This window comes from Rhineura floridana, chromosome 6 (assembly GCF_030035675.1).
Source record: "Rhineura floridana isolate rRhiFlo1 chromosome 6, rRhiFlo1.hap2, whole genome shotgun sequence".
Classification (NCBI taxonomy): domain Eukaryota; kingdom Metazoa; phylum Chordata; class Lepidosauria; order Squamata; family Rhineuridae; genus Rhineura; species Rhineura floridana.
In genome coordinates, this window is record NC_084485.1 from 77,120,118 (window position 1) to 77,144,883 (window position 24,766).

At 42.9% G+C, this 24,766-nt stretch overlaps 1 protein-coding gene across 2 annotated transcripts in view; it reads left to right on the forward strand.

The window, feature by feature from the left end:
* Positions 1-24,766, forward strand: part of ELAPOR1 (endosome-lysosome associated apoptosis and autophagy regulator 1) — a 97,521-nt gene that overhangs the window by 51,389 nt on the left and 21,366 nt on the right. For both annotated transcript variants that reach the window (XM_061632515.1, XM_061632514.1), the window contains exons 2-9: positions 6,201-6,321; positions 7,680-7,872; positions 16,974-17,121; positions 18,292-18,372; positions 18,531-18,636; positions 18,767-18,916; positions 20,746-20,834; positions 24,203-24,380. In XM_061632515.1, the coding sequence (XP_061488499.1) occupies positions 6,201-6,321; positions 7,680-7,872; positions 16,974-17,121; positions 18,292-18,372; positions 18,531-18,636; positions 18,767-18,916; positions 20,746-20,834; positions 24,203-24,380 (1,066 nt within the window). The remainder of the gene's footprint in view (positions 1-6,200; positions 6,322-7,679; positions 7,873-16,973; positions 17,122-18,291; positions 18,373-18,530; positions 18,637-18,766; positions 18,917-20,745; positions 20,835-24,202; positions 24,381-24,766) is intronic.

The window sequence follows — 24,766 nt, forward strand, 5'->3', positions numbered from 1 at the left end:
AAGATGCTCAACTTCTGGCTTAAAACAAAGGTAATTTTTTGCCAGGCAATCAGGCTAAATCTTCCAACTGGCTGCATTTGCCTTTACTGTTAGCTTAACTTTTGCATAAACATCCCTCCCTGGCGTCTGCTGGAGGGTGTCGGTTTTCAAGGTGATTAGCAGGGAACACTTTGCCCATGTAACAGCTGTTCTTCCATATGGATGTGCAGAACACAGTCAAAGGTAAGTGAAGCCTGGCCTGAAAGTGTCTGTAGAAAGCAAAGAGCCTGCTTTCATCAATCCTGATAAAATTAACATCTGGGGAAATGGTTACTTTTTAAAATACTGTTGCTACTGTTTCACATAGAGCTGCTTCATGTGTTACAAACAGAATAAAGATTAATTTCCATGTCGTGCGATGTGAGCTTGCTGCTTAGCCAACCCTGGACCTAATTATAGTGTGGTGTTATGCCTAGCATACAGGGCCCACGTTCAGCACAGCCACTCCTGATCTAAACAGTGTGGGGATAGGGCAGTGTTGGGTTGTTGTTTTTAAAAAATGATCCTTTCCCTATACTAAATTACAGCATTCTGGAGAAATCTGAGAATCAGAAATACATCCCTGATCCTGACTCCAACCTCCTATGTTCCAGGATGCCTTAATGTTTAATGGGTTCTGCCCTTTTTAGCAGTATTGTATCAAAGTAATGTAATACTAAGGCATAATAAGACTTGTTGGTTAGCTAGAGCTTTTAGAACAGTGCAGCTGCAAATAAATGAGTGACTTTAAATAACAAAGGAGATGTTCAGGAACCATGCTCGGATCTACTATTACATCGAGTGAGGCGACCACATTGGGCAGCAGATGCTCTGTGTGTGGAGAGTGGCAGTGAGATATTGGAGAATGGTGTGTGTGTGTGCACACGTCACGTAGGCTGCTCAGCATTCCCTAAGCTAGACTGCTACTCTTGGGTGTAGTAGACACTGTTCTGTTGCTGTGCTGCTGCTGCTATTCATATTATTATTGAAATGTGTTACCTGCCTTTCACCAGAAGGTCCCAGGGTGGGTCGCAACAATATAAAAACAATATTAAAAACAGATTAAAACAAATTATATTCACAACTAAGGAGGATCTGTACAATGAAGGTGCCAGACACATCTTTGTGGGGGAGGGAATTCCACAATCTAGGGGCTGCCACAGAGAATGCCCTCTAGGGCTTGCCCCTCTAAACTTCTGAGGGCAGCTGAACTGCCAAGAGGGCATTGAAGTAAGATTCAGCTGTCAATCCAGTTGGATTCTCTACGTGGAATGGGGGCACCATCTTGTCTATTACCTCTGGCAGCAAAATGTCTTGGATCAGTCCTGTTGGGGGGCAATGGATTACATTAGAACAGCCTTTCCCAACTGGTGTGCCTCCAGATGTTGTTGGACCACAACTCCCATCAGCCTCAGCCAGCATTGCCAATGGCTGAGGCTGATGGGAGTTGTGGTCCAACAACATCTGGAGGCACACCAGTTGGGAAAGGCTGCATTAGAATATATCATCAGGTTTATAAGGAAGTACATAAAAAGCATGCTAACCCAGCTAATCTGGGATTTAGCTGGAGTTTGCAATAGCTGTTAAGCAGGAGTATGATATTAATTATGTTTGTTCTTCAGGAAGTTACCAATGCATTTGCAGGCAGGCCTTTGTTCTTGTCAGGGAGCAAAACAAGCTTCATAGCATCTAGATTCTGAAGTAAGATAGATCCTAAAAGAGGTAGTTTGCCATGTTTCTATCTTGAGGAAAAGACAGATTCTTTTTACTGAAAGGATTTTTTAAAAAATACTTTTTTAAAAATTGGACACTGTTTGGCCAAGGCTCTCAAAGCTACTTACATGAATGCAACAATAAAATACAATAAATAATATATTACCAACAGAGCAGACAAAATTCCAGCATAATAAGCTAAAAGACCTGGGCGCTGGATAAAAAGGCACTGAAAACAAAACCAAGACTGAGGCAAGTGAGCTATCCTTGATAGTGAGTTCCAAAGAAAGGCTTTCACAACTGACAGTCTCTTGTCTATAGTCATCATCAAATGCCTTATTTCAGATTTGTGAGGGCTCGGACAGAGCCTCTAAGGCAGATCGTAATGTCCAGGCCGGTTCATGCAGGGGGAAAAAGTGTTCTAACTAAAGAAAGCTCCGTTTTTGTCAGAGGTGGGCAATCTTTTTGCCTCTGAGAGCCATGTCTGGCGGTGGGTGGGCAGTCAGGGGCTGCATGCCAGAGGGCATGGCTGGAGATGGGAGGCAGGCCCCAAGCCACTGGTGGGGCTTGGGCTGGTGGTAGGTGAGACCATTCCCACATAACACACTCTCATGGGGAGGGTTAACTCTGTCCTCACTGCCACAAGCACACTGCAAAATTCTGCTGTCCAGGGGAGGGCCTTCAGGAGAGACCAGCGAGGGCCAGATATAGCCCATGGGCTGTGGGTTGCCCAAATGTGATTTAGGTGAAGCTCCCATTTTCAGGTACAGTATAGATCCTAACTTCCTGCATCAAGTAGTTTGTTTAATAAATGAAAAGCAGTTCATTTAAAATTTGAAGCTGGACAAAAAAACTTGAGTCCTTGTTAGAAAGAAAGAAGAGCAGTTGCCCAGTAGGACTGATTAACTTATGAAAGTAGTTAATATTTAGGAGTGACTATAGCATAACAGAAGTGAATGCATGTGAAATATATACAGTGTACACAGAGAAAAATATGTAGGGATGACAACCTATGACCTTTGCATTTTCTACTGACATGAGATTGGGTACATCATAGTGAGGAGGACATACCAACCTACATATATCATTCAGCTTCAAAATAAGTATGTAGAACAACCTCTAATGTCTTCATCACAAAGATATAGAGATAGGATTACTTGGTCAAGTGGCATGGAAAAACTGGTGCAGAAAATGGGCTTGGTCCATTTCAAGAACCATTCTCTCTGGCTCCAGTCAAATACTCCAGTATTCCATCTGTTTAGAGCACTAAATAAATATTATATTTTGCCTCCTTACGCATCACTTTGCATCCGGGTTTCTCCAGGAACCTGTTTAATGAACAGCTGGCATTGTTACACTAATCCCTAATAATGCTAGGATAAACAGTTTTGTTTGCTGACAATTTAGAAGTTAAAGGGGCCCTGAGAAGTTAAAAGAATAAAGGAAGATGCTTTAGAAAATCTCCATAAAAGTATGTTTTGGAGACTTATTTCAGGTATAGGTCTTCAGTGCCCCTGTACTGAAGTGGAACTTTCGTGGGATAGAGAGATTATTATTGACCTTCTACCTATTGGCTTTCATCACCAGGTATCTGTATAACTTGTTGGACACCAAATTTACTCACATACATATGTAGTGTGTAGGATTGCTGTAAGCCCCAATCAAAAACTAGGTTTTCCCCATCATTCTGGTTATGAGAAATGCAAGCAATCTTTTACACCTTTACTTGGAAGTAGATCTCATTGAACTCTTTCCTTCTGAATAGACATGCATAGGATTGCACGGGTAGGATTGAATTTGCTGCCAAGTGTCTAGGCGGGCATCCTTGCTTATAATGTTTTAGATGCCTGCTGAAAACCTTTTTTATTTCAGCAAGCCTACAGGCATATAATTGTATTTGTTTTAAAGTTTTACTTATTTTTATCTGTGTTTTAATTATAATTGTTTTATATGTATTGATATTTGTTTTTAATAGTTTTGTGGATTTTAGCTGTTTTATTTGCACTTTTATTATGTACACTTCGAGCTCTTTAGTTAAACATTTTATAAATATTTCTAAAGAAATCCTAACTTAACTAGAAATAAGCACCATTAAATTCAATAGGAATTACTTCTAAGTAAACATGGCTAGGATTGTGCTGCTAGCAAATCAGTTTGACTTTGTTTAAATGTGACAATCATCACTGTAGTTTTTAAGCATAAGAAGGAGGAAAAAAATCCCACCCCACTCTTTGAGATCACTCTGCTTAAAGCAGGGATGGGAAACCTGTACCTCTTCAGTTGTTTTTTGACTTGAGCTGCCTAATAGTCGGTGTTGTAGTTGTAGTCCCAACAACATCAGGAGGGAACATCTAGGAAGGGCGTACTGGAGATGGTGTCACTCTATATATCAAAGAGGTCACAGAGTCCAACAAGCTAGAAATCCCAGGGGCCAGCTTCTCAACAGAATCGTTGTGGATGGAGATACCTGGTTCAAAGTGTAATTTAGTACTGGGGGCATGCTATGTTCTCATACCAAAGTGGAAATGCTGTAGTAATAGGCAATTTCAGTTACCCTCACATAGACTTGATACATGTGTGTTCCCAACACAACAAAGAGATAAAATTTGAATCTAGAGTTACACCCCAATGGAGGGGTGTAAAAAGTGGAGTCCCCCAAGGATCAGTATTGGGTTTTGTGCTTGTGCATTGAAGTCTACATCTGAAACTTTTCTCCCAAGTGCCCTCATCATCAGAAGCAAGGTGGGTGACACCCCACATGATAAATGGTAGCTTTGATGTGTAGAAAGTATAAAGAGAATACTCAGTTGTATGATCTTTGGAGGATCTTGTCATCTAGCTACCAGCTGTTTCCATTTCCCCCAGGCGCCTGAGAGGATTAGCTATCCAGACCAGGAGCAATAGTCGCCCCATGATCACTCTGAGAACTGTATAGAATACTCTGCTTGCTAATATTAAAGTAAGGAAATTGGACCCTGACATGTAGCTTTCTTCATGGAGATTTTTTTTAATATTGAAGAACATTTTTTTAAAACGCGGGATTCCCCTACCTGCAGTGAATAATGATGTAAAGAACCGATGAGAAGGCTGCACCAGAGTTTTTGTGTGATCCCTTGTTTTGTAGAGGAGAATCAACAGGAGTAGGCAGAGTTCAGCTCCCGCTACTGCCTGCTGATTCTCCCTTGAAAGTGCCACCCCCATCCTGCATTTGCCGTATAAGGAAAACATGGGGCTGGGAATCCTGTGTTTTCCTCCTAACATGTTGGGAGAATGGGGTTTTAGCTCCATCTAATGAAGTAGCTGGAGAAAAATAATTGGAGCTCTGTTGTACCCTGACCCTACTGTGGATCTGGAGAACATTGTCCAGATTCTGCACAACTACTCTATTGGCACACTTCCTAGTCTCTCTCCAGCTACAAAAACAGCAACTGCTGAAGGGGCCAGAGACCATCTACCTGTGTGAGTTTCTGCAAGACCTGCTCCCTGCATTTCTGGCTAATTTCCACCTGGCCTGGAGGGGTGGGGCCCTGTTCCTCTCCAGCTACAAAAACAGCAACTGCTGAAGGGGCCAGAGACCGTGTGTGTGTGTGTGTGTATGTGCGCGTGAACCTGCTGCTCGGGATGTCTATAGACTACTGGGGTTGTTTTTTAGTTGTTTTTGGGGTCAAGATTTAATTTTGGAGATTCATTTTTGCTGTTATTTGGACTACAGCATATTTTTGTTAGACACTGTTGTGAAGTGTGTGGGGATTGCTTAATTGTATATTTATTGAGATGTTTTCATTAGTTTGTTGTTTATTATTATTGTTTGGCTACTTATATACTGTGTATATTTATATTTCTTTGTTGTATTATTTCTCTGTTGTACACCGCCCAGAGAGCTATGCTAGTCGGGCGGAATAGAAATTTAACAAATTAATAATAATAATAATAATAATAGTGGAATATTCTCTGGAAATACCCTTATGCTTAGTGAGTGGAGTCTCATCTGATTCTGCAGTGTGAGGCATGGCCTGTCGTCTGCAGAAGTTCCTCCAATCTGCCTTGAATCTGGAGTTGTAAGCATATGCATGGGATTATATTTATTTTATTTAACAAAATTTATATACCGCTTGAATATGAAAACCTCTGAGTGGTTTACAAAAAACATTAAAATGATCAATAAATGAAATTTACTCTTTCAGTACAAATTAGGAGTAACTGTTTTTATAATAGAATGGTATGAGTAGGAGAGCAGCCCATGACATATTTAGTGTTACTTTCATGTCGGGGCTGCCATACCTAATTTTGGTGTCTGTAGGATGCCATGAGGCTGTGTGTTCCTGTTGTCCAAAATTCTGTGGGTTTGAAAATAAGAAACTTCTTTTATGTCCTATGGAGAATCAATCTTCTGTAATAAGGGGGAAACACAGCTGTCATTGGTGCTAAATACACACAGTGTTACTTCATCCCTTCATTTTCTCTTCCAGTCTGAATACCATTATGAATACACAGCATGTGACAGCCGAGGCTCCAGATGGAGAGTAGCTGTGCCACACAACCCAGGAATCTGCACTGGCTTGCCAGACCCCATCAGAGGCACAAAATGCTGTAAGCCATTATTACTGCCACTGCACCTTTCCTTTTCACAGTTGATTCCAGCCCACTGGAGGCTCCTGAGTCATGCTGAACAATAGTGCATGAGCTGTCTGTTTGTCGGATATGTGAGCTGCACTGTCATTTCAATAAAACTATGTCCTCTTTGCTGCTTGTTTGGAAGTAAACCTGATTTTGCACGCCTGCTAATATTTGAACATTCAAAAGAGACAGGGATTCTAGACTGAGCTGAAATTTAAATCTTTCTGTACCATTTGCCTCTGACCCTTTCATCTATGCGAAAAATATTTTTGAATATTTGCCTGTGGAAAGTTAAAAAAACCCCCACCAAATAAACGTATTGGCATGTTTGACTTAAAACTGACAGTTTGCTGAACTTTGCTCTTTTTTTTTTTTGAGCGTGTACTGATGCACCTAGGTAAATTTTAGACTCTGGACTTAATGATTTTACATCCCCCAATAACTTAACCCCCTCTCTTTAGTTGGCAATGTGTATTATGTATTACTTCACTTACTTCCAAATGTGGCAAGCCAGCCCATTTGCGTTTGGGGACCCTCCTACTCATTCTGCTAAGTGACCCCCTGGCTTCTACCACAAGCCCTGTCCTGATGGTAATTACAGTTTGTAATTAGGGCTGTAGAATTAGTCAATTGGTTAACCCTAATCAGTTAAAAACACCTTTTGATTAATTAAGAGCATAGACCTACACCCCCTCAATCTTAGTGGCTGGGAGAGGGAGAGGAAGCCTTGTCGTTGACTCTCCACTGATCCCTACCAACAGAGTAGAGCACCACTTGTGGTAGTGGTTGGGGCTCTACTATGCTAGAAGTCCTCAGCTTCACTTTGGCAGGTACACAGCTGGTGGGTTCTCCCATAGGCAGTAGGAAGCCTTGAAATGGGACTTGCAGGGCACCAGAATCTTTGAATCTGCTGGATCCAAAGCCCCATGGATTCCCTCAGGGGCCTGATTCTAAAACTTTGGTTAACGAACAAATGAGGATTAGGAACCATAGTTTCATCTTGGTTTGTTCTCACTCAACCAGAGTTTTAAAAAGCCACCGTTCTTGAAGTACGGATGATTTAAAAATTGGTTTAAAATTGCATCACAAGCTATACCAGTGGCCAGCCAGATGCCTATGGGAAGCCTGCAAGCAGAACATGAGCACAACATCCTTTCCTCCACTTGTGATTTCCAACAATGGGCAACTCACAGATCTGCAGAGTGCTGTCTGGCCAGAGTGGATGCATTGGGGCAGTATTTTACAGAAATGCTAGAAATTATTCTAGAAAGTGTCTGGTTTTCATTCATCCTTTCCCTCAATCACAGTTTTGCTGCTGTTCTGCATTTCAGCATTTTCCTGCAAAGCTGGTGAATTCTTGGACATGAAGAATCAGTCATGCAAACCATGTGCAGAGGGAACATATTCTCTAGGTACTGGCATCAGGTTCGATGAATGGGACGAGCTACCCCATGGCTTTGACAACAAAGCAACCAACCTTGAAATTGATTACAGCTTCTCAGAGTCCTCGGGAAACTGCACCATGTGAGTGAGCTTGTTATCATTTCTGCTGGAACGCACCAGTCTTGAAAGCCAAGCTGCACACCAACAGTGCCCTCAAGACTGCTGATTCTAAAAGCTTGACACCTTGGAAGGTGTGAATGCTTGTGAATTTCTCCCCAGATTTTGGGGTTCTGAATTACCCAATCTTGTTTCCAGAGCAGCACTGGTGCACCAGCATCTTGCCATTCTTATGCCTTGGATATCTAGACTACTGCACATGCTCAGTTTGATACCATACCATAAGAATACCATATCTGTTTTTCCACTTACAGGTAGGTGATGCACACCGGATACATGCACACTGATTAAATATCAGTGCAAAAAGAAATCCTGATGTAGTTGCATCAGGATTAATTTTCATACCATGATTTAATCAAGGTGTATATGTGCTGGTCTGCATTAGTCACTTGTAGGAAAAAAGAACCGTGAACTGAAAACTGTGGCAAACTGAGCATCTGCCAGTTAAAGAACTAACTTTAGAAACTCTCAAAGCCAAAGCAAAAGGTAGACAGAGAGGGATGTGGAGCAGAACAATCCCACAGAATAATAATAGAATGGAAATGGAAAATCCACTCTTGCCTAATTTTGATCAGTGGTTGCACTGTGTCTATAGATGAAATGATATGTCCATGTGCTCTAGCAACCCAGCATTTCTGACAATTGGCTTTATATATATGAATTCTCCCAATGTGACCCGACCAGAGAAAACTAAATTCTACAATCTATATAATATATGCAAGGTAAATACGTTTTGCACATATTTATTTATGGTGCCTAATTTAATCTGCTTCTCTGCAAAAAGGATATATAATGCACTGAAGCCCCATTCCCTGCCTACTGAAAACTTTAGATTTAGTAGACTTCATTAGTAAAAACTCATCTTTGCTGCTATACATATTAGAATCTCATTTTTGTTTGGTTTTTAAAAATGAAAGCTCAGGTTCTTGAGATGTTGAAGTCTGCACTAAGTACCAATTTATATTCTTGACTGGCATAGTCACACACAGCATTGAGCTGCAGATGCTTGATTAAGTTTTCATTGCAGAGGCAGATTCTTCCATTGCTTGCACTGGATTATTTTGTCCGGATAATTTTTACCTAAATGAATGAAAATTGTGACAAGTTTTCATGTTTTAGTTCAGGGATTCGTCTGTTTATAAAATAGGTAACAGTTTAATTTCTAAACAAAGAAGTAAATGGCCATACTTTGACATCTTGATTGCTGTTTGAGTGCATGCATAGTGCATAGCATTATGGTATTTTAACATTCAATAGACCTTACTGCAGAAAGGATATTAAATATTTTTCAGTAATTTCCCAGAGTATTGTAGTTTAATAAATCATTTTAAGCAATATTTTTAAACATTTCTTTCTGTTCTTCCCCTTAAAAATGATAAAACCATAGGAAAAAGATCCTAATATTTTGCAAAATGAATACTAGGTGCTAAAATACGATACTTTTAGTATTATTAGATACTTTTATGTAAAGGCAAATCTCTCTCTCTCTCTCTCTCTCTCTCTCTCTCTCTCTCTCTCTCTCTCTCTCTCAACCACTGGTCTAAATTTTAATCAGCAGGTCATTTTTTCAATATTGGCTGTCATTTCTAGCTTGCAGTATTTAATTATGAAAAAGATACTGTTAGTCAAATAGTACAGAGACTTTTTGTCAATTATTTGTATTTCACTTGACATGCCTTGTTTTCCATCATACTCCTTAGCTCTCTGCTCAAGATTTATTTTTCTGTCAGAGCAATCCAGGCCACCAGATCCTCTGGCTGGAAAGGGTTTGGATGAGGCATAAGCAGGCTGCTCCCAGTGGAGAGGGAGGTTATGCTTGTAGAAGAAACCCCACACCAGCGGAAACGCATCTGCCTACCCATAGAGAGCTGGGCCGGTGGAAGATACATCCACTGGTAATTAACCCTGTGGAAAACCCTAAAATGGGACTTGCCAGGGTGGGGAATGGGCATGGAGAAGGGCAGAACCAGTGCTATCATATCCAAACTCTCATCAGCCACACCCTCACAACCCAGTGGAACTCATGCCACCAAAAGGACTTGCAGAAGGAAAATAAACCCCATGAAAGAGAATTTCCTGCAATATCCCCCTTCCTCAACCACACCAGCATGTGTATGCTCTGGATGTGGAGGATCTCAACAGCCAATCACCAGCAAAATATAAACCCTGCATGCATCAAATGCAGCTCAGATAATAATTTGTGTGGCAAGGGGCTCTGCCTTGCATATACTGGCTGTTTGGACTATTGATATCATGAAGAGGGCTCTGTTGAAACTTCATTAGGTTTCCCTGATAGCAATCTTGGTGCAGTCACTATCAAACGGTCTCTTGCACCACAACTCCCATCATCCCTTGCTGCAAAACTTCATTGCAGGATGGGAATAGCAGCCCAGCCAGAGCTGATCAACTCACCAAAAACAAACATTAACTGCAAGATACCAATTTCATACAGGGCAAAGATTTCCCCAGCAGTGTAGACTAGAGACATAGTAGAAAGGGAGGGGCCAAACATCAACTTGGGGGGAAGGAGGGGACCCAAGCTCAATAGTACGTAACTAGGAGGAAAACCAAACCCAGATATAATGTGAAGGAGGGGAGCCAACACAGCAAACTGTGGAAAGGCAAACTTAATAGTGGAGGAGTGTTGTGGTGGGCGCCAGAGGGACATCAAGCACTGGGGAAACAGCAGCAAGTAGTCCATGCAAAGGAGTTCGTGAGAAGGAGGGACATGTGTGGAACTGTGGTGGGAGCAAGTAGCTGGGGGAGGGGAAGGAAAGTGGCTGGAACTGGGGCCAGCCATAGACACAATGAAAAGCCACAGCAATTGGAAAGGGGGGCATTCAGAAGGCTGCAGAGGTCAACAGGATTTGCAGGTGTTCTAGGCTGAAGAACTATTTGGCTGTGCAATCTCCATCCTCCTCCCTATCCATGCCCCACCACTTCTACTGCTAGGGGTTCTTGCCTAGCACCATCCTGATTCATTGCACCACTTTGGTGACCTCCATAGGGGATTGGGTCACATGGCCCCTGTGTGATGGGGGGAGTTGCACCTCATCTTTAGCATACCAAACACCCATTTGATTACCATGTGGGTGGTACCATGTGTCCTGTTACAGTGTGCCAGTGGGCAGGAATATCCACACAATATGGCATGAGAAGGAAGGATTTTAATGGATACCCCTTGTCATCTGTGGTGGTGGTGGTGGTGGTGGTGGTGAAGCAGAACAGATAGAATCACCTGTCCCCTGGGTGTCCTTCCCATCCATGCAATATCATGTGTCCACCTATCCAAAAGCCATCTAAAGTCGTCATGCCAACTTTCTAGCAGATGCAGCAGGCTGGAGGCTTCTAGGACTTGGGAATCATGGCATAATGGCATCCACATAAGTGAAGGCTGCCTGGGCATGGCACGTCATCAATTACATGTATTGGATGCTGGTGGTGTTGGTGGCAGTAGATATGGGGCCTGCTCCTGGGTGGAAAGATGGGCACAAAGATACTGTCCAGGGCTCCTACAGCTTAGGGGAAGCCAGCAATCTGGTAGAATGCATCCTTGGTTCTGCCATGCTCTGCCTCGGTTGCAGGGAAGCAGGTGAGCTCCTGGCAATTCTCCACCAGGCTATTCAGAAAGGCATTGAGGCATCTTCTGGTGAAGGACTGGGGCACAGGATAGGCACCCATGCCACATCGCTCTGGAAAACACCTGTTGCCAGGTAGCACAAACTCAGGAACACCTTCAACAGCATGGAGAGGCCTTGCAAGTGGGGCCCAAGTATCTAACAGAGTGTCTTGATTGCCTGCCTTTCCACTCAGAAACCCAGGACGCACTTCACATTAGACAGTGTGAGGGCCTGTAGATGTGTGGGAATGGCATGGTGCCTTTTCTGCCACTGGTGGTCCTGGTATATGCCAAGAGGATAGGGGTGTTCAGAGGACCCAGTGGTGTCAGGAAAAAAACAGGAAGAAGACAAGGTCGTGCAACAAATGGCCTGGTGGAGGGAAGCATGGATCCATCAGTGGTGAGCCAGGGAAGCCCCTGACGCAGGCAGCTGAGCCCCTCCATGTGGCCACTCCATGATATGCGTCCCTTCCCTAGACATATTGTCAAGCCCTCTTAGCAGCTCTGCTAGCTCCTATTTCCTTCCCATTCCGTTTCCTTTCTGTCACGGTGGGGACCTGGCTGAAGAGTGCCAGAGAAAGTGGTATGCGAGTCAGCACCCTCTGTCTCCACCATTGTATGGCAAATTTCCACTTGCAAGCAATGGAATGATGGTGCCATTAGGAAGTAAGCCTGAGAGCACATCTGCTCTGAAATAATCTAGCATGAGGCTTTGAACGGGGACTTGGGGGAGATGAGAAATTCCTTGCCCTGATCCCAACAAAAATGTGGATGATGGTCAGAGTGATGCTGGTGATGTACCTGTGGCCTCAATTCCTGAGGATCCTGCAGGGGACAGAAGCAGTGGTGGAGCAATGCCAGCACCAGTGGAGGAAGGTGTAGCTGTGGCAGCTGTCTGCACAGCTCAGCTGCACATCCTTTCCCTGATGTTTACCTTATCCCCAGAGGTGGTTATGCGTGCTCCTTGTGGCTATGTTGTCTCCTCCCTGGGTGTGCTTGAGCAGAGGTGCTAAATACCGATATCAGCACCATGGATAGCACATGAACTATCTTCCACTCCCAGGCGTGTTGCAGCTCTAAGGCCTGGCACCCCTCATGAATGTGATTAGCCTCTTGTCTGCTTCCTTGATGTGTGCTGTGGATGCTATTCCATAGGGTAGATCCTGAGGTACCACCACCCTAGCCTCCAGATGGGTCTGAACCAGTGCTTATGCCACTGCTGGACCTTAGGAGGTTAAGGAAAGGATGGCACCTCACATATTGGGGGGGTGTACCCCCCAGCAGCTTAAGAAGGGGTGGGCATGATCCAGAGAATTATAGGGTGAGTGATGGCAGCAGTGCCCTCTTCAGTTCTGAGAGTATGTCCCTGGATGGCAACGGCATGGAGTGGGAGAGGGTGATCAGCAGTGACAAGAGGCTCTCTCTTGAGGAGGTTGAGGTGCTGATGGATTGTCATTGTCCACTGGAAGTGAGGGTCATGGAAGGAGGGGGTGTTGGCTGTGCGGGAGGAGGCCACAGCTGGTTTCCACAGATGAGTCATTAGTGAACTAAGAAGCTGCAGATCAACTCCACACATGCATTTGATCAAGGTATTAAGCATGTAACTTAAAAGGCAGGGTTGTTAAGGCTAAGTGAATCTGCCCAAACTTTTCATTACCTGACTATTGTAACAGGCTTCTTTTGCTAAGTTTGCCTCCTCCTTGCAGAAATATAAGCCTTCAGATGCAGTATTACTCTAATGATAGTGCAGTCAGGTATGATTTTGAAATGCAAACAAGTAGTCTATTAGGATAATAAGGAAAATCCATGCAAACTAGGGAAGCAAATGTTAATGCTTTAAAAAAATTCTGGTATCATCCTTAATCAGCCCTAATGTTGTCTACTATACTGCCATTCTACTAGAGTGACAATTCCACCCCTTAAGCGGCCTTGGAGGCCAGCCCACCTTCATGACTTTACAAAAAGTAGCAAACCCATCGGGGACCAAAGTTTCAGATTTCCTTCTGTTTAGGCTTTTAAGGCTCTAACTGGAGAGACCCAAAGAACAGCAGACTTCTCTGAGCCAAAGCTCAGTTTAATTTTCTAAATATTTCAGTTTTCCGAGAACGCTAATACAAGTAGAAGATTAAATATTGAGAACCTGAGATGATGATGAGTAGGTAGGCTGAGCCCACCCTTTAAAATAACTCGGTAGGCTGGGCTTCCCCCCACCCCTTCAAATTCCTTGCCACTGTCCTGGAGTCTTAGAGGTTTAAGTGGATTCTTTTGTCTGAATTACTTTGCAGTACAAATGCAAAACTGCAAATTTACTTTGACCAAAATTCTTTGTAATTACATTTATAACCCACCCTTTCCCCAAAGATCTTATGGTGACATACATGGTTCCCCACCTCATTTTACACTCACAATTACTCCTTAAGTCTGGTACAATGACTGGCCCAAGGTCATCCAGTGAGCTTCATGGCTGAGTGTGGCTTTGAACCTGGATCTCCCTGTCCTAGTCTGACTTTTTTTAACCACATTGACTTTCATCTTACTTACAAATGCATCTTGTCTGCACTGACAGCAATCCCACATTCACATCATTAATACAAAGGCTCAAAGGCTGTTTTAAAAATTTGTGAAATATAGGTATGCTAATATCTCCATATGAGTAAGGTGAAGTGGAGGAGGAACTGACCCTTAGCCCGACACTGTTTTGGATTGGCCTGCCAATACATCTGATTGACAGCCATGTATCTTAGAAAGTTAGTGTGACATGTCTATATTCTTCCACGTTGGTAGTCTCTTAATAGGAAGCAAGCCTACCCCAGTGTCCATTTCCCTAGGTAAGGAAGGCTGAAGCTTGGAAGGGAACTGATGTGGGGATGTCCAGTCCTGAGGTGGGATATCCAGATCCAATGACTCTTCAGGGTCTCTGCCAATCTGGATATCTGTTGAAAGGTCCTGCTCCTTCTCTGAGGAGACCCCAGGTTTGAGGGTCTGATCACAGCTGAACCCTGACATCCAGACCCCTACACTTTATACTCTGTCTGCACTGCAGCTTCCTATGTTACCAGTGGAGAAACAGAAATCTCTGTGCTGACCCATCATTCAAGACTGGAAGCCCACCTATCACCTTCACTTCAACTCGACAGCTATCCCAAATGTCCCAGGAGCACTAGGTGATCCTTGCCATTGCCTTTTTTGGGCTGAAACATGCATATTGAAGCCATAATTTGACATGCCGTATAACACATTTTTCTGTGTGCCCTAGCTGGTGAGTGATCTGTTGACCAGACCACTTCCATATGTCCAAGCTCAGCCACCTGGATTTCATTCATATCTGCGCTGTGCTAGCCTGTATTTCTTAATCCTGATTAAAAAGTGGATGTTAAGCATAATGCTGTTTTAGTGTGGGTATTTTATGAACCCTGGATTTGAATGGGTGCAGGAAGTTGGCTCTAGTTTAAAGGCTCTAGAGCTTTAGCCTGCCCATCAGTCTGCAGTGCCCCTTTACTGGAGTGCAAGGCTGCCACTTTGTTTTCCAGCCTGGTACTTTGATTATTTTGATGCTGAAGAAAAACAAGCTGAGACTCATCAGGCAGAAGACTTCCTTTAAAGAATAGTTTTTGCTGAAAAACCAACACCATGGTGCTGAAATGTGTTTGTGCAACTTGCAAATGTAACCCACTTCTCATATCGCTTAAATTATTCATCAAACTTCTCAGCACAGTTGTAGAAGCAGAGGAGCAGATTATTACCATTTCTGGTTCATCTCATTAAGTTAAAATTTGTCTGGTTCTACCAGTTTGCCTTAATCCAGGGGGGTACCTTTCATGGGGTGGAGGCAATGACGTATGGGAGTTATTTACTGAGAAGAATAGGAGCAAGCTTCCTTTTTGTCTTCATAAATGTGTATGAAATGCCAAAGTATGCAGTTTATAGTATGTATTTTGGCTTTTATCTGTGTTTCTTGTGCTGCAAAGTAACACCTCTGCATATTTTTCTGACTGAAAATAATGAGCTGAGGGAAGGAATGGGTTTCACAAGATGGGGCACTTCTGATAGAACAGGAGGTGTGATTTGGGGAAAAGGGGTTGTCTAGTCTGAGAGAAAGTAGGGAGGTATAATATCACATTGCACCAAGAGAGGCACTTATTTCTTTTATATTTCCACCCCAATCATGGTTTTCTCCCCTATCCTCCATACATGCTGAAGGCTCCTTCTAACTTATTTCAGGTGGCTTTCCAGCCTCCTTCACCCCATTATTGTCTGCACGTCAGCACAAGGAGAAAGGGTATCACTACAATGTGTGATACTGGGCTAAACCTTACTTGGCCATGGACATGTTTGGATATGTTTTCCTGCTTCTATGTCCTCTATCTAGTTTGGCCCAAAATGACACCATTTTTCATTATTATCATGCTTGCGTCTAGTCACAATTTCTTTTTCTTTCTGAATTAAGTGAATTGGTGATGTGCAAAATTAAATCAAGTTTCCCTTAGGGCAGTATCATCAGCCCTGCCTGCCTCTCTAAAGTCTTAGACCCTGCATGTTCCTCCACTGATTCCTTTGCCCAGACTTTTCTCTTCCTGCTATGATTCTGATTTTATCCCACAGCGGGTGGAGGAACAGAAAGGAACTAGGGATGAGCTTGGAGGTACAAGAGCTGCATCTATCCCTATCTTGGAACATATAAAGGATATATAGAGAAATTCTGGGTTAACACTCCATTTTTGTTTTATTTTTACTTACCTTTGTTTTCATTTTTCCATTTCTTTCGATGGGAGAACAAACTACTCATCTCCTGCTTGTAACTTTCGTGTTTTCTGTCTGAGTGGCATGACATACAGACAGATTGGCAAAGGGTCTCCATTTTAGAGACAATTAAGGTCCCTCACATTCCTTTTTCACCTTTGTCTTACATTACAACAAATGTAAAGATGAGTGCATTTGCTTTTGTTTTCAGATGCTTTAGAAATGAGTGCACACCCTTAGAAAAGAATCTCCATGCATGCTTTGTCCCTTATAATGCCATGTATCATTCTGCAACTTCATGTTGTGGCCCAGCATATAATGGCAACAAGTGATTTACAGGGTATATGCTGACCCCTGTCGGAAAGACTTGGATGTTGTAGCAAGCAATGCCAACATGGTTCAACTAAGTACAGGCTGCTTCCTTAAATGCCTTTGATCTCCAGGTCAAATCATACTTGACATGGATTTATCTGGAGATCAAACTGTTTCTGGCCACATTTGTATAATGGCTAGGATGGTGGAATGAATCCTTCATAAACATTACACCTGTATTTCAGTGGAGATGTAACATCTGGCATTTGTGCTTTTCACTTTCTCATCCATCCCTACTGCTAATATAACTCCTATGTAATGTTTTGGGGGTGTCTGCTGTCTGGTGCTGTAACACTCCCATAACTGTTGGGCTTTTCTCTTTGTACTTTTCCAGGTCAACATGGACTCTTAAGGGAGATTACATTGCCTCCAACACAGATGAGTGCACAGCCACGCTGGTGTATGCTGTTAACCTCAAGCAATCTGGCACTGTCTCCTTTGAGTACATCTATCAAGACACCAGCATCGTCTTCGAGTTCTTTGTATGTTTCCTGTGACTTAGTCAGAGGAATCTGTCCAGATTTCTAGTTGCTATATCAGGAAGTCTATCTTGGGCACTGTCTTACAAAAATTAACCCCCTCTGCATTAGTTTTACCTTCTGGGCCTGTTTGGAAGATGGATGCTGCATCCTCTCATGATTGAAGAGAAGGCTTCTGGTATCTAAATCGGAATCCCTTGAAGGAGATTCACTTGGATTTCTGGCAGTTTGTTTAGTCTCCAGCTGAGCCATTCTTTCTTGCACTTCATTTGGTGGCAAATGAATTTTGGCAGCAATCGTTTTTGCAGCCCTTTTAAGTTACAACAGTTTCCCCTCTTTTTGCGGTTCAAAGATAATGATGCTTATTTAAAACAACAGCATTTATTACTTTAGCATCTCCTCCCTATTCACTACAGTGTAGTAGACAAGAAGACCTTTCCAACATTTACATAGTCTCTAGGGCAATTAACATATATCACTTCTTTTTTTAAAGTGCAATGTAGTTAACAACTCTAAAGTGTATTTGAAAAATGGAAATGGACTGCCTTCAAGTCGATCCTGACTTATGGCGACCCTATGAATAGGGTTTTCATGGTAAGCGGTATGCAGAGGTGGTTTACCATTGCCTTCTTCTGACGCTGAGAGGCAGTGACTTGCCCAAGGTCACCCAGTGAGCTTAATGGCTGTGTGGGGATTCAAACCCTGGTCTACCAGGTCGTAGTCCAACACTCTAACCACTATGCCACTCTTGCTCTCTAAAGTGTATTTAGGTGCATGTTATGGTCATTTACTTAATAGAAGTGGCTCTTCATTGCTTTACAAAAATGGATACTTTCAGGAATGGTTATCCTGACCTAAGCACTAAAAGGAACAAACAACCATTCAACTTACTTTTTAAAAATCTAAACAATGTGCTCTACCTTAGCTGCTGGAGGATTGGTTAGTGCACTTTCCCCATCTTTAGCTTTCTGGCCTTGAAGCTATGCATATGCTCTGTCTGTAACATAAAACCTGAGTGCTATAAAAGGGGTTTGACCTCTAGCAGCAAAAGTGGGATATACCCAAAAAGTTAATTTTAATGTGATACCTTAAGATGATAACAGAGAAACCAGTCAACTTTTTCTCTCCTTGAATAGAAATTGCATCCTCATCCTGAGCTCTCATTTGCTGCAGGTTCAAAATGACCAATGCCAGCCAACTGTGGAGGAGTCACGATGGATGAGAACCACAGAGAAAGGGTGGGAGACGCACAGTGTAAGTGCAGGAGGTCATTCTCAATCCAGATGGCCATAGTGCTTGTAAGCTGATGATCAGCAGTAGTTGTATGTGCTTTTGGGGGCCAGCGTTAAAGTCCCAAACATTACACCCTTCCATTATCAGCTGGGATTTGATCTATGGTTTAATATTTGTAGGTGGAGCTGAGTCAAGGCAACAATGTTCTATTTTGGAGAACAACGGCCTTCTCCGTGTGGTCCAAAACTCCCAAGCCTGTGTTGGTGAGGAACATTGAGATTACAGGTTTGTGTTTGGTTGGTGCATGACTTGGGTCTCATGCCACTCAACAAACTGTTGCTGTGCCAGTGGGGGCTAAAGGGTTATTTATCACACTGCAGTCTAGCCTCACCTTTCTTCTCTCCCTATTCCCTAGGAGTGGCCTACACTTCTGAATGCTTTCCTTGTAAGGCAGGCACCTACACAGCCACATTAGGTTCTTCCTTCTGCCGACAGTGCCCAGCAAACTCCTTCTCTAGCAAGGGAGCTATTTCCTGCCACCAGTGTGAGCCAACAACATACTCAGGTAAATACCTCAGATGCCTAAGCTAATTAGCTGGAAACTTGCAAAGGATGCTGATTTATGACTTTGCTAGGCAAAGTGTCCCACATCCCCAGCTGTTTGCACACCTGGCAAGGTCAGTTGAATATGCTGCCTAAGCCTTCTGGTCTTCAGCTTAAAGCCCATTGCACCTACTCCAGCAAAAAAACCCACATTTTTCTCCTCCTTTGCAGCAGCCTCTTAAATATTTCAAAAGTGTTGTAATTAATATTGTCATATTCTTGCACTGTTTCTTTAAGAGCCTGATTCTGCATTATTAGTCACTGGATTTTGCTTTGGCTTGTAATGACTTGGCACTAACCCTCTGATTGTCTACTGTTTCCTTTCCCCCAGTACTTCTGTGAACTAGTGAAGCTGAGGGGAGAGGAGGGAAAACAGTATCTTGAAGATGAAGCCAGAATCGAGGGGTAGCCAATATAGTGCCCTCCCAAGATGAAGATGGATTCCAACTCTCATCAGTCGAAGCCAGCATGGCCAACGATCAAAGATGATGGGAGTTATAGTCCATGCCAACAACATTTGGAGGGTACCACATTGGCTACCCTTGCCAAAAGCTATTTCTAAGCTGTTCCTGCTAACACAAATGCTAAGAAGTATTGCTTCTAATTCCTTCTGACTTACTGATAGGGAGGCATTAAAAATGGCCCATCCATTCCTCCTTTTAGAATAATACAATTGTAGAGTTAGAAGGCCATTGAGTCCAACCCCTTGCTCAATGCTGGAATCCAAATTAAAGCATACCCTACAGCTGCCTGTTCAGCTGCCTCTTGAATGCCTCCAGTGTTGGAGAGCCCACCGCCTCCTTAGGTCATTGGTTCCATTGTTGTACTGCTCTAACAGTTAGGAGGTTTTTCCTGATGTTCAGTTGAAATCTGGCTTCCTGCAACTTGAGCCCATTATTCCATGTCCTCCACTCTGGGATGATTGAGAAGAGATCCTGGCCCTTCTCTGTGTGGCAACCTTCCAAGTACTTGAAGAGTGCTGTCGTATCTCTCCTCAGGCTTCTCTTCTCAAGGCAAAACATGCCCAGTTCTTTCAGTCTCTCCTCATAGGGCTTTACTTCCAGTCCCCTGATCATCTGCAATCTAATCCCCTTGTGTGTCCATTAATTTGCTGGTGTCCATACGATGTTTCCTGCCATTTCGGACTTTCTCTAGAGAAATCCACACTTCCCATACTCTGCTATAAACCAATTATTATTTCTGTCCCAATGATTAACCGCTCTGACCTCTGTAGTGAAGACGTTTCCCTGCTTTTTTTTATTATAGTGGATGATTGGGTTAGATCCCACCCTGTCCATGCCTCCTCCATCTCACAGTTCATGCCTGCTTCTGATACTGAAGTGGGGCACTTCCTCCTTCTGGTTTCTGTAGCTGTATCACATTGCTTTTTTAAAAAACATCTGTTTTGTGATCAAATGTAAAATCAAATGTTTAAGGAATAATATTTCCACTTAAAAGCTATTTTGCAATATTATGCAAACAATTGAAAACATGGAATCAGAATTGTCGTTAAACAAATTTGAAGCAAATTGCTTCTAACAGTTTTTAGGAGAGCAAATGTTTAAACTGAAGTCTGAAACAACATGTATATACACAAACTTGGCCTTTACCCTGTGCCAGTCAAATACACTGAACAATTTTCTGGAAGGTGTGATGAATGCCTGATACATAGAGGTAAAATGTTAACAGAGTGGGAATATGAGACTCTTCATAAGTTGTCGTTGTGTTGTTCCTGGATCGATTCTTTCGTACTTACACGATTTTAATTATCGTTTCCATTTTTCAATAAAGAACCAGGTTCTCCATCATGCAAGCCTCGCCCAGCCTGTACAGATAAGGATTATTTTTATACTCACACAGCCTGTGATACAAATGGAGAGGTACTGAACTTCTAGATTTCCTTGTTTATGATGGTGGCATGTGAATAGTGGGGCTTTCTTATGTTCTTGAATCACAACTCTAGTGCTTAACTTTTTTTAATCCCATTTCAAACTATTGTATATGCGTTAATGACTACTTTCATCCAATGTAGCTAAATGTTGGGAGACAGACAAAAGGAAGTATTTTCACACAGTGCATAGTTAAATTATGGAATTCACTACCACAAGATGTACTGATAGCCACCACCTTGGACAGCTTTGAAAGGGAATTAGACAAATTCATGGAGGAGAAGCCTAATTATGATGGCTATATATTTCCTCCAGGATTAGCAGCAATAGGCCACTGAGTACTATTTGTTGGAGTTCATGTGCAGGAGATTTCTGTTGTCCTGCTTGTGGGCTTTTCATAGGTATCTGGTCAGCCACTGTCAGGGCTGGTTCTAAAGGGCGCTAGGTGGGGCACTGGCCCAAGGGCCCTTGGAGCTACAGGGGGCCGCTCAGCTGCCCCTCTGCTTCCCTTCTGCGATCCACATCCCCCCCACGCACCTCCACACCTACCTGTCTCCTGTCTTTTACTATTGCCCTTAACGAAGTTGGCGGCCGTGGTTTCCCTAAGGTACTGAAGCCCCTGCCGCCATCTTAGTTGATGGCAGGGATGCATGCGCGTAGCATGCATGCGGAGGCGTCATCCCCTTAGGGAAACCACGACCACCATCTTCGTTAAGGGCAATGGTAAACGACAGGAGACAGGTAGGTGGGGGCCGTGGGGGGGGCTGTGGATCGCAGAAGGGGAGCGGAGGGGCAGCTGAGCGGCCCCCTGTAGCTCCAGGGGCCCTGGAGCCAGCCCTGGCCACTGTGAAAGCAAAACATTGGACTAGATGGGCCTTTGGTCTGATCAAGCAAAGCTCATCTTTTGAAAATTGTGTGCAAAGAGCACCCCCTTGTGGACACTTAATTGTGTATTGAAAGTATATGCCTAGACTCTCTGAGGGAACTCTGGAGAAAGGCAGGAAGGGAGGAAGCTAATCTCTTGTATTTCCTTCTCCTGGATGGTTTTTGCACACGTGCAAAGAACCACACAAAAATCACTTGGAGTAAGCACCTCAACTGAGCTCAGTATTCTCTTCAATGACTGTCAGCAGCTCTCTAGGATTTCAGTAGGAGTCTTTAGCAGCCCTGCCCAGAGAAACCAGGGATTGAACCTGGTTGCTTGCAAAGCACATGCTCTGTCAATGAGCTGTGGCCCTTTCCTTGCCATATCAAGTTACAGGTTGGGTTGCTTATACATGAGGTGATCATCTGGCAGGGAGGCCTGCGGCCTGCCCCATAAGGTGGCAGACTGGAGCTGTGCTCCCAAGATCTGTTTCAAATGAGTCTGCAGTGTTTCTTGTGATGTCTTCTGGCCAGACATTTGTGAGGAACATTGGCAGGAAAATGAGTGCCACTTGCACATTTACTGTAGAGGCACTCTATAGAGTGCCTCTACTGCACAGAGAGACAGTTTTCTTTAGCCTTCACTCACATGGTTCACCCAGTGTTACTACTCCTCTAGAATTGCTCAGAACTCAGTCCAGTTTAACATTAGGATAAACTGCATGAGCACAGGCTGTGGGGATTTCTGCCACTCTGTGCAGTAAAAACATGTAGCAAACACAGCAACCAATGCGGTCATCTGAATTCAACTTTAACTCTAATTTTAAAAGTGAATAGAATGTTAGACTTTTATCTGGGTTCATTTTGAACCCAGTGGGTAGGCTTGGGTAAGTCTTTGTTTCAGTCTCTCTCTGCAAAATGGAAATTTAGAGTACATCCACATAACACTTAAAAACAGCAATGGATGTTCATGTTTTCCTCCTGGCAAGGCAATCCTTGCTTTTTCCTGCCTTCCACTTTGTTTTTAAAAGGTACTTACCAATGAGGTTGTCAGTCTTGTCCATCTCACCATGCTTACAGTCGGTTGTCTGCCTTAAAAAGAAAAATTAAACCACTGCATGTACGTTTATTTGATTCAATGTTAATTGGATTCCTCCTCTTTTTAAAAAAAGAAGTGTGATAATTTTTTAAACACTGCAAAACTTCTCGAGGGAGGGGAGGAAGGATCATGATGGCAGCCACTAGCCAATCAGTACTGTGCACAGCCAGAACCATAGAATCTTGGAGAGGAATAAGTGTGTCAGAAAAACCTATGCTGTAATAATTGTATTAGTCTTTGAGTGCCACAAGACTCTATGGCTGCTTCTAGATAAGGATGTTACATTGCTAACAGGTCATTCAGATCTGATTTTTCTGTGTGTGCATTTCATGTGTTAGCTTCCATGAGTTTTTCCCCTGGTCATAATATTCATTGCTATTCTGCTGCTTGCTATCCACACAAATGAGTGGAACTTGATATAATGTATCCTTGCTGCATTTTGGGGTTTGTGTTTTGTTCCTCTCCTCAGTAACTCCTCTTCTGTCCTTCACTACTCTTTTCTCTTCTGGGCATGTACATAGGTATTTCTGTACCTGAGTGTGCATAAAAGGTAAAGGTGTCCCTGCACTTATAGTGCGAGTCGTTTCTGACTCTTAGGGTGATGTCTTGCGACGTTTACCCCAGGAAGAGCACAAAAGCAAATGTTACTGGCTTTATCCAGCCAGTGACTATGTTTCAAACATGAACAAAATGAAGGTATGCTTTTGGATGAGATGAGGGAATATCCATTTCCATCTGTCTTTTTAAAAAACTAACTAGGTTTTGTGTAAGAGTGATTTAGAGAAGTCTTGCAAAGCCAAATACACGTACTGTGATTATAGTCTCCCAGGTAATCTCCCACATTTACTTTATCAAGAGAGAGAGTCTCCTCTGAACAAGGTGTGCCTTCAGCATGTAGAAATCAGTAGTATTGGGGGCTGCCAGAAATTACTACGTTGTGCTCAGGTCAGGAACAAACAGAAGCAGGGGTGTGGCGATAAAGTGAGACCACCTACTAAAGCATCACCACGCATGCCAAAGTGCCCACACACAAAAAATGTTCTAATGAGGTTACACATCAGCAGTGATTGCAGATGTACAATGAGTTATTTTTACTTATCAGATTTTCTACACTAAAATAAATTTGGATTAAATGTAAAGGACGTATGGGCTTGTACAAAACTTGTAGGCATGAGCAGCACCAGTTCCACAATAAACTCCTATCTGGAAGCACCTTTTGTTGTGTTTGTCAGCAATGTGGCATCTCTGGTTTTTTTTAATGTACTTCTGTATACACCTTTAGTGGGCTATGTAATTGTTCTTTATGTAAAGAGTGATTTAGGGATTACACAGCATTTTGCATATTAAAGCATTGTAGAAATGTTTGCTATGAACTATATATATATTATGTTAACAGACTCAGTTAATGTATAAATGGGCCGAGCCAAAGATCTGCAGTGAGGAGCTCCCCAATGCTGTAAAATTGCCTGCTTCTGGTGTAAAAACTTCATGTCCACCTTGCAATCCTGGTTTTTTCAAGACAAACACCAGTTCCTGTGAGCCCTGCCCATATGGATCATATTCAAATGGGTCCGGTAATGCTATTCTATTCTTTCCTTCTTGGTTAGGCAAACTTATCATAAGAATTATTTTCTTTAAAATGATTAAACAATTAGGGAGCTGTGCTATGATTACTGGGGATGATACAGAAGCCATTGATTGGGGTTTGACACTTCCACGTTAATTATACTGATTGGGTTCAGAGATTACATAAAGAGGAGCCCAGTCTTTGTTTGTGTAACCTCTTCCTTTTCTCATATTCTTTGTTACTGCTAATAATCCCATATTTTTAATGGCAAGAGTTGTGAGATTGAGTACATCAGTGTGGAGCTGGCTGCTTGGTCATTTGACAGATAGTTCCCCCTCGTCACTTACCCGATTCACCAAAACAAAGGGGGGGAAGCATGATGAACGGCACTCT